The sequence below is a fragment of the Capsicum annuum genome, chromosome 10 (assembly GCF_002878395.1).
Source record: "Capsicum annuum cultivar UCD-10X-F1 chromosome 10, UCD10Xv1.1, whole genome shotgun sequence".
NCBI lineage: Eukaryota > Viridiplantae > Streptophyta > Magnoliopsida > Solanales > Solanaceae > Capsicum > Capsicum annuum.
Genome location: NC_061120.1, coordinates 103,972,608 through 103,986,050, shown reverse-complemented (window position 1 = coordinate 103,986,050; position 13,443 = coordinate 103,972,608). Strand labels below are relative to the sequence as shown.

General features: G+C 36.3%; 1 protein-coding gene across 7 annotated transcripts in view; it reads left to right on the top strand.

The window, feature by feature from the left end:
• The first annotated feature begins 9,803 nt into the window (after positions 1–9,803).
• Positions 9,804–13,443, top strand: part of LOC107845340 (ion channel DMI1) — a 66,390-nt gene continuing 62,750 nt past the window's right edge. For 4 of the 7 annotated variants that reach the window (XM_047398089.1, XM_016689607.2, XM_016689606.2 and 1 more), the window contains exons 1-4: positions 9,805–10,495; positions 11,103–11,171; positions 11,716–12,336; positions 13,253–13,435. In XM_047398089.1, the coding sequence (XP_047254045.1) occupies positions 9,968–10,495; positions 11,103–11,171; positions 11,716–12,336; positions 13,253–13,435 (1,401 nt within the window). In that variant the 5' untranslated portion in view covers positions 9,805–9,967. Of the gene's footprint in view, positions 10,496–11,102; positions 11,172–11,715; positions 12,337–13,252; positions 13,436–13,443 lie in introns of all 7 variants that reach the window. The other 3 variants (XM_016689610.2, XM_016689609.2, XM_047398090.1) reach the window with 2 other exon arrangements.

Below are 13,443 nucleotides of genomic sequence, written 5' to 3'. Positions count from 1 at the left end.
GGTCTTTTGAGGATCAACTCTAATGCCATCACCGGAAATAATATGACCAAGAAAAGCTACCAATATTAGCCAAAACTTGAACTTACTGAATTTGGCAAACAACTGATGGGCGCTAAGAGTCTGTAATACAATTCTGAGATGGTTTGCATGATCAATTTCACTACAGGAGTAGACAAAAATATCATCAATAAAGATAATGACAAATATGTCCAAATACTGCTTGAGCACTCTATTCATCAAGTTCATGAAAGTTGTTGGGGCATTTGTTAGTCCGAAAGACATAACTAGAAATTTGAAGTAACTATACCGAGTTCTGAAAGTGGTTTGCAAAATGTCACATTCTCTGACTCTGAGCTGATAATAGCCGGATCAGAGGTCTATCTTAGAAAAATAAGTGGCATCCTAAAGTTTGTTGAACAAGTCATCAATCCTAGAGAGTGAATATTTATTCGTGATTATGACTTTGTTCAATTGACGGTAATTAATGCACATTCTGAGAGAACCGTCTTTCTTATGCATGAAAAGGACTGGAGTACCCTATAAGGAAATACTGGACCTGATGAATCCCTTATCTCAGAGATCTATCAACTGTTCTTTTAACTCCCTAACCTCAGCTGGAGCTATTCTATAGGGTGGAATAGGGATAGGCTGGGTATCTGAAAAGAGATTTATTCCAAAGTCAATTTTCCTTTTGGGAGGAACTTCGGGAAAATCTTTAGGTAAAACGTTTGGAAAATCCCTTACCACTGAAACTGACTTGAGATTTAGGGTCTTAGAACTAGAGTCTTTGACTCGAACAAATTGGCAAACACAACCCTTAGAAATCATTTTTCTTGCCTTAAGGTATGAAACAATCTAACCCCTAAGCACTAAAGTACTATCCCTCCATCTAATAACTGGTCCATTGGGAAACTGAAATTGAATGACCCTATTTCTGCAATTGACTGAGGAATAGCATGAGTAGAGCCAATCCATACCGAGAATAACATCAAAATCAGTCATTTCTAACTCCACAAGATCAATTGAGGGGACTTTCTAAGATGTTGTAATCGGATAGTTCCTTTATACCTGCCTCGCTACAATAGAGACACCTACCGGGGTAGACACTAAAAAAGGGTTCTACTAGAGATTCGAGACAGACACCAAATTTAAAAGCAATATAGGGGGTTACAAAGGAGAGCAAAGCTCTAGGGTATAACAAAGCATAAACGTGAAGGTAAAAGACCTGTAATGTACCAGTAACCACATCAAGAGAACTTTTTTTATCATGTCGAGACTGAAGTGCATAAATCCTATTCCGATGATGTCTATTGGTGGCACTAGAAGTAGCATCTACTGAGTTGGACGACCTGCTGACGTGGCTGAAGAGTTAGTCTGACCCTGCTGGCGATCATTCCTACCCTTCCACATACCTACAGGAAACTCCCTCATCTTGTGGGCTGGCTTGACATACCCAAAACACACATCAGTACCAGCTCTACACATACCTTGATGATTCCTACCATATTTCTGACAAAGAGGATTAGTACGACCGCTGTTCACACTACCCTAGGACTTAGAGCCTGGCGCTCTATCCCAATTGTCATTCCTAAAGTTTGTACAAGCGCACTAGATGAAGATAGAGGTGGGGCTGAAAAACTTTTGATGAAACCAAGAATGGTTACCCCCCTCTGACCTAGGCTGAGAAAAATTAAAGCTACCAGTTCTAGCCTTCTTATTTTCTTTCTTTTTCTCTGTAAACTTCTACTCCTCAATCTATTGAGCATGGACCATAAGCCTAGATTCCATCTCCTTAATCAACATAAAAGTCCTACACTCTTTGACCACACTATCAGCTATACCAGAAACAAACTTATTCATTCTAGATCTATTATCAGCCACTATCGAAGGAGTATACCTCACCAGCTCAGTAAATTGAAGCGAATACTCTTTCACACTCATATTACCCTGCTTCAAATTAATAAACTCCAGCACCTTAGATTCCCTTAACTCTAAGGGAAAGAACTTGTCTAAAAAGGTTATGGAAAACTTTTCTCACTCCACAGCCCCTGCCTTAGCACCCTTATCTTTCATCCACTGCATATACCACGTATGACCTACATCCTGCAACTGGTAAGCAGCCAAATTTGTACTCTCACTTGAGGTGACACCCATAATATCATTCACCTTCTAAACCATATTAAGAAATTCCTGCGGATCCTCCTCAGATATGGATCTTGAAAACAAAGAAAGGTTTATTCGGGCAAAGTCCTAAATCCTAGTTACAGTTGTGTTGGCGACTGGATTGACTGGGACAGCAGCCTACTGATTTTTCTAAGCTGTTACTGAGTGAGCTAAGGAAGTGAATGCAACTCTAAATTTGGCATGAGAGACATGCTCATTCAAGGGATGTTTCTAAACAGGCAGAGACGCTGGTTGATTTATATTTCTTCTTCCATTATTCTTTCTGGGAAGCATTTTCTGTAACAAAATAAAGAATGGATTAAAAAGATAGTTTAAATAGAGCTCATGCTCACTTGCACGACGTGAATACTAAAAGAAGGGAAACTTTTCCTAAAATGTCTTGTAGCCTCTTGTCCATAAGTGTAGTATGCTTCACACCCAAGTACAAGACTCTACTCAACATGGTTTTTTACACTCCCTAGGATACTGTAAAACCTTAGGCTCTGATACCAAGTTTTGTCATAACCCAAGGCTACCCCCTAGTTACGACAACGGTGCTTACGGTCACAAGTGACCACAAGCTAACCCATGAGCTGGTACCTACTGTGAGCAATGAGTGAACTAATAATGAATAACATATGCGAAAACAACTGAATAAAGCCATAAGGTTTAAAAAAACTTAAATACTAATAAATAATAAATCTGAGCATCTAAAAATATACTAAAATGATTGATAAAACAACTGATAAACTGACTAACTGTCTATATGTCTAAAAAGCCTCTAACTGACTGACTGGGAAGTTGATGGGATAAACCCCCAACTAACTCCAAACTAACTCAAATCGAGAAATACTGAAATACTAAATGAAGATAAACTTGTCCTCAAAAGATGAGGACTCACTGCTGCTGCAACTGCTAAAGTGCTGAACTTATCTAAGCGCGGTCAGGAAAATATGCATCCGAACTTATAATATAAGACATTATAGCGCGAAAAAAGTATGTGGTCAGTACTTTAAATGTACTGATATATGAGATGAGGTTGGGCTGACATGCATAGGTTCATGTGCATGAAATACTACCTGACTGAATAACACGAGATAATGATTGATACATAACATGCATGAAAGCTGTAAAATGTGAGAATGTATGACCAAACATATAACCTGATACTAAAGTAGTCTGTAAACTGAAATACTAAAATCTGGTAACTGAATGACTAAAAAACTATATGCTATAGTCAAGCAAACCTGAATTAAATTCTGTATTGAATACTGAAATGAGACTATAGAGATAGTTATAACCAACATGCCCCAAATATATTATTAGGGTCCAACTTGCAACCCTATTGGAAGGGTGTCAGTACCGTTCCATGGGTACTAATGCTGATTATGTGGATCTACTAATCTGATGTCCCAAAGGACTAGGGTGTCAAGACTAAGTGCGGAGGACCCCTTAAAGTCTATAATGGCGTCGTAGGTCAGGAATTTAGGGACTGTTAGTAACGTTTCATGCCTAACTGACAGGGGAGACAAGTGCCTCATGCCTAAATAACGGGAAGACAAGTGTCTCATGCCTAACTGATGGGAGCGATGCCATCTCTACATTCACTCGGTGCTAAATTTTACCCCCAACTGGAAGACACTAATTACTGGACTGAACTAATTTTAATTGAACCAAAAACTAATTATAATAACTGACTAAATGATCATGTTTATGGTCTATCTGAAATTATTTTAAAAATACTGAAACTATGTAAATAGTAAAATTTTGAGTATTCATAACCCCCAGCACTGAATGGGAATAACAATAAGGACACATAAAAGCTTTGAAACCATAATGGGGAATCATTATTCAAAATCCATCACTTTGGCATTTTATCAAACATATGGGGTCATGAACTTAAACATGGAAATGGGTAAATCATGTGATAATAATACAGTTACAGTACTAAACCATGAGTTATGGATTTAACATGAAAAAATCATCATTTAAACGTGTAAAGGTCTCATTCCATCAAAACACTTGTAAACATAATACATAATTGGAATTCATATGAGCTTTATGGAGGTAATTCATTATAAACATATAAAATTTCATAATTTAACATTAAAAGAGGATTCTTAGGCTCCGTGGTGAAAGGAAACCATGGATGAATATCACACATACCTTGAGATCCTTAAGCTTAAAAGAAGAATACAAATCTTTAAGCTTCCTTGAAGGTTCTTGGATTGGGGAAGTTGATTTCTTGGTTTTCTTGGAGAGAAAGGAATAGAATTTGATTATCTTGGGGATGATTAGGATTTGTTTCTTGAGAGAAATAAGAGAAAAGTGGGAATAATACCCTAACCGATGTTTAATGTCATGTTTTTACGAATTGGGGTGAGGGGAAAAGACTTAATTGCCCCTTAAAGATTTAAATTCGTAACTGGGACACTGATTACGGCTTCACCACGATGCGCCAAGCCCCCCTTCGCTATACCTATCGTGTAGCGCCACTATCGCGGTGAAGTGCTAGAGTTAAAATCCAAACACGACTCAATCCTCATCCAAAAAATTCAAAACTTCCCCAAAATATGCTCCCTACACCCCTGAACATGAATTAACTCAAAAACCTACATCTCGGGGTCAGGAAGGTCACTTTTAAAATCCTCAAAGTTAAGAGGCCAAAAATAAGACTAAGTTCCCAATACTTAATTAAATTTTCAGGTCCTAAGCCTCTTATGCATGCACTATGAGCTGAACTAAACTAGGAAAAAGTATGGGGTATTACACGGGGAGTTGAAGATCAACCCAAGATTAAGTGGGGTAGCTTGACTTTGGCCAGTGCATCGGAGATAGAGGGGAAGTTGACGTCTCAAGCGGCTTGGGAGAGTAGAGACATGTGGACAATATATGGAAGATGAGTACCAGTTGCATTAAGGAAATTTCTAAAGAGGTATTTGGTGTTTTAAAAGATTAATCGGGCAAGCACTAGGGGGACTGGTGTTGGAATGAATAAGTCAAACGAAAGGTGGAGATTACGAAGGTGGTGTACGCTAAGTTGGTAGAGAGCAAGGATAACGAGGAGAAGTAAATGAATAAAGAGATGTATAAGTTATCTAGGAAAGAGGCTAAGAAAGTGGTTACAATGGTAAAAACAGCGGCTTTTAAGAGTTTGTATGCAAGTTTAGAGGAGAAAGGTAGGGATAAAAAGTTGTATAGGCTTGCCAAGGTTAGGGAGTGGAAGGATCATGACCTTGACCAAGTGAAGTACATCAAGTGAGAGGATGACAAAGTGTTGATGGAGGATGCCCTCATTAAGAAGAGGTGGTAATCTTATTTCCATAGACTTTTGAACGAAGACGGGGATAAAGGTTTCATGCTGGGGGACTTGGAGAACTCAGAGAAGTATCACGATTATGGTTATTGTAGGCATATCAAGGTGGATGAGGTCAAGGGGGATATTCGCAGGATGCATAGGGGTAGGGCGACTAGGCTAAATGAGATTTCGATGGGCTTTTGGAAGAGAACTAGGGGGAAAACAAATTTGGAGTGGCTGACAAGACTGTTTAACACCATTTTTAGGGCAGCAAAGATGCCCGAATCATGGAAATGGAGTACGATGGTTCCTTTATATAAGAACAAAGGGGACATTCAGAGTTGCAATAAGTATAGGGGTATCAAGTTATTGAGTCATACTATGAAAGTTTGGGAAAGGGTGGTAGAGTTGAGACTAGGGAGAATCGCGACTATTTCTGAGAATCAATTTGGTTTCATGCGAGGTCGCTCGACTAATAAGGCCATTCACTTTGTGAGGAGATTAGTGGAGCAGTTTAGGGAGAGAAAGAAGGACTTGCACATGGTGTTTATTGATCTTGCTAAGGCGTATGACAAAGTTCCAGGGAGATTTTATGGAGGTGCTTGGAGACTAGAGGGGTTGCCGTGTCTTACACTAGGTTGATCCAGGATATATACGATGATGCGAAGACTCATGTGAGGATAGCAGTAGGGGATTTAGAGCACTTTCTGATTTTAACAGAATTACATCAGGGATCGACTCTTAACCCATTTTTATTTGCCTTGGTGATGGATATTTTGACTTGACATATCCAAGGGGAGGCGCCCTAGTGTATGTTATTTACTGATGATGTTACACTAATTGATGAAACTCAGGGTAGAGTTAATGATAAGTTGGAGCTTTGGAGACAGACCCTTGAGTCTAAAAGATTTAGGTTGAGCAGGACTAAGACAGAGTACTTGGAATGTAATTTTAGTGATTTGTCTCACTAGGCGGACGTGGTAGTGAAGCTTGATTCCCAGGTCATCCAAAAGAGAGAGTATTTGAAGTACCTCGGGTCTATGATCCAAAGGAATGGAGAGATTGATGAAGATATCACGCGTCGTATTGGTGCAGGCTGGTTGAAATAAAGGTTCGCTTTGAGAGTTTTATACGATAAGAAGGTGCCTCCAAAACTCAAAGGTAAGTTCTAAAGAGTGGTAGTTTGACCGGCTATATTGTATGGGACGAAGTGTTGGCCAGTTAAGAACTACCATATACAGAAGTTAAAGGTGGTGGAGATGAGAATCTTGCGATGAATGTTTGGACTTACCAGGAAGGATAAGGTTAGAAATGATTATCCGAGAGAAGATGAGAGTGGATTCATGGAGGACAAGATAAAGGAAGTAAGTTTATGATGGTTCGGGCATGTGATGAGGAGGGGCAAGGATGCACTTGTACGGAGGTACGAGATGCTGGCTATGGATGATTTTTTATTTTTGGAGGGGTAGAGATAGGCCTAAGAAGTATTAGAAGGAGGTGATTAGACATGACATAGAGCAGTTATAGCTTACAGAGGACATGACCCTTGATAGGAAAGTGTGACGGACGCGAATTAGGGTAGAGGGTTAGTGGGTATAAGTACGTATATAGTGCATTGGTGATATATATGTTTTTCAAATAGATTTCTTTTTTCGTATTACTTTGTGCGTATCTTATTTCTGTTATTATCATTTACTATCTATTATTATAGTATTACCTTATAGTTGCATGTTTTTATGTGTTTTGTTTGTTATATTGGTAGCTGTCCTGAGCCGAGGGTCTATTGAAAACAGCCTTTCTACTTCATCTGAGGTAGTAGGATGGACTGCATACACTTTACCCTTCTCATACCCCACTTGATGGGAATATACTGGGCATGTTGTTATTGTTGATATATATATATGTATGTATGGATGGATGGATGTACGCATACACTAATTCAACATGTTATACTAATTCATGTGGTAAATATTACATTGCTAACTCGCTGCCTAACATATGATATCAATTTGTATGCTAAGATACCATCCAAATTTATGGTGTTAATTCGTTATTCATAAAAATTTTTAGAGGTCGTGTTAGATGTACAAACAGGCAAAAGAAAGTGAGTGAATCATTTGATATAGCGTGAGCATGTTTTTGTGTGGTAATTCTGATTGAAAATGGATATGTTGTGTAAAAATATGCATAATCATCTTTTCTAATTTGCATAATGTGTAGTTACTCTAGCAAGTAACTTCAGATTTCCTTTGTTTTTTTATCGTCAAAGTGTTGAATAATTTTTTATATAAACTATGTGCTCTTACTTTGTCATATAATTCCGGAGAGATAAATCAGCTGGATAAATCAGCTGGATTTAATCATTATTATAACAAATTCATTGATTTGATGTAGTTCAATGGTAAGTTTAGTGAACTCAAATTTTCAAAAGTTGATATTGATATAGGTTGACCTTTAAACTAAACAAATCATATTAGAGTTGTGTGGAATCATATTAGAGTTGGTAAGCGATAAAAATGTGTTCTTATAAAATGTGATTACTATATTTCTTACATCAAGCCATTTGATACAAAGTGCATTGCTTGTCACGCCTAATCAAAAAAAGAAAAAACTAACGCCATCGTTAACCGATGCACTAAGACATCTGTTTTTTCATTACCTTTACCTACTTGGTTTGTTATCATTTTTTGTTGCCTCTTTAGAAATTTTGATTAAAAAATTATCCTTTAAGCTTCGAATTCTATATTCAAGTATATGCTTAATTTACTCTTAAATTAGATTACTATACATGTCACTAAAGTAGCATCAAGTTTACAAGAATATTGAACTAAAATTAAGAATTTTCTTTTTATTATTTTGATTTTTATTTTGTAAATATATATGTACCGTCTATATTATATCATTAGCAATTCAAGGTTCGTATTAAATAATACACAAATATTACTAACACAAACATTATTAATACACCATATTTTGTATTATTCCTGTACCTCCACCAATCGATCCTTGGACATGCATTCACACTTAGGGGTCGTTTGGTAGAGTGTGTTAACAAAAGTAATGCATGCATAGTTCTTGTGGTATTATTAATGCCTTGTTTGATACCTTTTTTGATCTATGTATAACTAATGCCTTACATTAGTTATACACTATATTGGATATTAGACTATATATTACTAATACCTCTCTTTTCTATATATTAGTAATACAAAACACTTTAATACATGCAATAACTTATTAAATGACAAATTTACCTTTCAAAATAACCAATTTATTTTCCCACCATATCTCCACATCTTCTTCCTTCTTAATCAAACATTTTATGTTCTGATTTCCTTCTTGATCAAACATTTTGTTTTCTGATTTCCTTTTTTTTATTCCGACCAAATTTTGTCGATCTCATTCTTAGGTTGTTTTGATAGAGAGAATACATGAAATTGAATTTTCAAAGAAAAGTTGGTTTAGAGAAAAAGTAAAAATTGGGTTTTTAAAATTGCAAAACTTTCACAGATTTCTTTTTGCAATGAAAATGAGTAAATAAAAATGGGATATTTGAGTACGATATAATTGATGGTTGCTTTCATTTGTTTTTACTTTGTCTTGCTACATTCTCACTCAATTTTGAGAACATGGATGTACTCATACTCATCTTAATTTGCATGACAAATATCCATATTTCATTTTCTTTTTTTTTTGATATTTATGTTAGAAAATTGTTAGTTTTAGTGTAGAAATGAAATCTACAAATGTATTGCTGTGTTGCTTTTCTCTTACGCTTGAAAAGATAGTAGTGTATAAAAAGATAATTTGGTAAACAAATATTACCAAATATTTTTTTTATAAAAATTAAGCTAATATATATTATTTTTAATACATCAAATTAAATATTGTGTATGAAAAAATCTTTACATAACTAATACGAACTTATTAAGGGATCGTTTGATAGAGTGTATAAGAATAATACAAAATATGGTGTATTAGTAATGCTTGTATTAGTAATGCTTGTGTTGGTTATGCTTGCATTAGTTATGCTTATATTTTTCTTATGTAGTGTTTGGTTCGATGTATTAAAAAAATATGAATTACATAATTTCTAAAAAAAATATTTCTTTTACATAATACCCTCAATATATACGTTGAAAAGGATGAGAAAATTTTTTTGAGATGTTAATGCATGCATTAGATTCATTACATTACTAATGCCATGAATTTTGAGATATTAATACACACTTCAATATAAAATAGAATATATACCTAATACTTACATTAGTACATAAGGTAAAACGTATACCAAACAAGATACTACTAATACACATTAAACTAATATATACATTAACATTTCAATACACTCTCCCCTGCCACACGAGCCCTTAGCCATGTGACTGATTCTCCCATGGCCTCTCCATCTCATTGTACACATACCCTAATCTCCCCCTAATCCTCTATCTCCACTTGTCTGTGTTTCTTCCCTTGTTTACTTGGTTTTTCCCTTGTTCGATCGAGACAATGCCCGACACAATTGGAGCTCCAAATCCCAATCCCAATTCGAATCCTAACAAGCGGGAGAGAGCTCCGTTGCTCAAGAAATCCAAAATCATTTCCGACAAGATACTTTTCCCTGCTGCTAGCCATGTCTCTTCCACTCCTCTATCCTCCGCCCGCTTCTCCTCTGAATCTCATAATACCTATTCAACTTCCACCTCCGAGAGTATTAATGATGCAAAGTTTGGATTTGGCGATCGTGACTACGTTTATCCCTCTTTTCTTGGACCGCATACTACTAGGAGTAGAGTCAACGTCAAGTCAACTTCGAAATCACAGAGGAATCAGCTGGAATTACGCGACTCTATGCCTTCCGCTAAAGTGGAATCAAAGATGAAGCCCAAGCCGAAGCTGAAAGCTGAGAAAGATTTCAATGCTCTGTCAGTTCAAATATCAAATCCAGCTTCTTCAGCTTTATCAGGGCCCACTTCAGCTAACTCCTCCAATGCTCGAAGAGCTTCTGGTCATAGATATTCGTGGATTCTTTATTTGGTTGGTGTCTTTATGCTTTTCCCATTTGTATTCTGTTAGATTTCATAGTAAGCGGGAAAATTTTAAAACCCAAAAGACCTGCAGAAAATGTGAAGTTTGCAATTGACTTCTTTTGTGTAAAAAGTTTAGGGGAGCTAAGAAAATGTTACATAATGGTGTACAGTACTCTAACTATCTCATTTTATACCCTAGCGATTGACTGGATACATATTTTGAAATGTTTATTTTGAGTTCTATATATTATGTTAGTGATGCTGGAGAAACAATTTAAGCAATTGTGACAAGTTGGTTTTGTAAAGATTACCCCCTAGTTTAAAATTTGAATAGTTTAATGTAGTTGAATTTTTTTCTATGTATGAAATTTTATATAGAAATGAATAATGTCAAACATTTTAAGACGTCCTAGAGAGGAAAGAATGTTATATAAATTGGACGGAGAGAGTACAATTACTTTTTTGGTGAATGGGAACTTGTTGCCCATCCAATCTTTCTTTTTTTATAATGAATGCCCATCCAATCTCTTTTTGTCATAAACCTTTATGATTTCAATGCATTGATTTTTTTGGTTCTTCTTGATATATTGATCAATTATTTCCATTTATTGCAGCTTAAGTTTGTTTGTACATTATCTGTATCTCACACGGTATATTTGAGGAATGAAGTCTCTAAGCTTCAGGTATGCTCTCCATGAACTCTCTTAAAATCGTGAGTTCTTTTCACTCTAGTCTTCTTTCACATAGTTTTCAATTGCTGCCTATTAAAAGAAACCCGTATACTACTTGTTACCAAAATTTCAATTGCTGCCTATTAAAAGAAACTCGTATACCACTTGTTACCAAAATTACAATAAAATAAAAAGAGCCACTTCTTATTGGAAGAAACAGTCATATTAACCACTCAACTTGTAGCACCCAAGGGCGTGGTCTTGTGGTCAATGAAGTGGAATGAGAACCATGAAGTCTTAGGTTCAAATCCCAGCAGCGACAAAAAACACTAGGTGATTTCTTCCCATGTGTCCTAGCCTTGGTGGTCAGAGTTTCCTGGTATTTGCTGTTGCTAGTGGTAGGTATCGGGTGGAATTAGTCTGGCGCAAAAGTTAGCCCAGACACCACGTTTATTTAAAAAAACCACTCCACTTGTACTCAATTTTTGATCTCTCATGTAATTAAATAGTTGGTTCTTAGTATATAGGAAGGTGAGGATTGATTTTTTTTTTGCAGGAGGAGAATATTAGTCTTCGTAGAGTTTGTAGTCATGTTGATCTTGCCAGCGCTGGTATCAAGGAGTTTGAAGAAGTTAATTCATTAGTATATTTCAGTACTGCTGGCAGTAGAACTGGTGCTCTGTACATGGCGGTGTTCATTCTTGTCATTCCTTTTGCCTTGTACAAATATCTTGACTATCTACCGAGAATAATTGATCTCTTGAAGAGGAAATATACCAAAAAGGAGGAGGTTCCACTGAAGAAAAGGATTGCATACGTGGTGGATGTGTGTTTCTCAAATTACCCTTATGCAAAGCTGCTTGCACTTCTTTTTTCCACTCTCTTTCTAATTGGATATGGAGGACTGGCACTTTATGCTGTTGGTGATGGCAGCTTTACTGAAGCTATTTGGCTTTCTTGGAGCTTCGTAGCAGACTCTGGAAACCATGCTGAAATGGTTGGTGCAGGGCCAAGGATAGTTTCAGTTCTGATAAGCTCAGGAGGCATGCTCATATTTGCTATGATGCTGGGGCTTGTTTCAGATGCTATTTCAGAAAAAGTGGATTCCTTAAGGAAAGGAAAGAGCGAGGTGATTGAAAGTAATCACATTCTTGTTCTTGGATGGAGTGATAAATTGGTAAGTCTATAGGAAATTGCTTAAAATGTTGTGAATTTTTGAAGTATTATCTTGCGTTTGCTCTTTAATTCGGCAGGAAAAGGGTAGAAAGATTGGATTTGGATGGATCTACATTTGATATGGGGTAATCTATATCCATTCAAAATCCAATTGGTCAATATGATTCGTAAGAAAGTTTGATCTAGATCCATCATTTTTACAATCCATTTGATCCAAGCATATTGGACACTAATGAATTGTTGGATTTGAATATATACAGCCACATATTAATTCACATTCACCTGCATGGAATGTGCAACATGGTTGTACTGTTGGACTTAAAACCTTCCCTTGAGTCAATAATCTAAGTTGTTAGCGAGATTTATTCTTCATAGATGTTAGTTTGTTTACAGGAGTACATTTTATTTCTAGTTAAGAATTTTCAGCTGCTAACTGAGCTTTCTGTGTGCTTGATTCTTTTCCTACATGACAAGTACAATGAAATACTTAAGTAATGGTGCTTTTGGCAAGGTAAATAGGCTTGATATAGGTTTGATTTATAAAGTATCTTACTTTGTATAAAAAAGGCTTGTTATAGTTTTGGTTCTTTATTAATGAGTAAAGAGATGAACAGAGGAAAAGAAGTAGCAAAACTACACTATACAGGAAAGAATAGATTTTTAATTTTCATTACCTTCTTAATTATCCGGTAGTATGAAGATCTGTTAACAATAGACATTGCAAGTAATACCTTTGGTTCTTGAGAGATCTTATTGGAGAAAAGAAAAGAGATACTTATAGAATAGCTGTGAGGCCATACACTTCTGTTTCTGTTAGCTGGAAACATCAATTGGTGTTGCCTTCACTAGATGGAAGGAATTATCTGCTTTTGAGACTGATAATGACACGGAGGGCTAACAGTATTTTCTTATTACAGGGGTCACTTTTGAAGCAGCTAGCAATAGCAAACAAGAGTATTGGTGGTGGTGTTGTCGTTGTTCTTGCGGAAAGAGACAAGGAGGAGATGGAGATGGACATAGCAAAGTTAGAATTTGATTTCATGGGAACTTCAGTTATCTGCAGAAGTGGAAGTCCACTAATACTTGCTGATCTGAAAAAGGTGCGAGA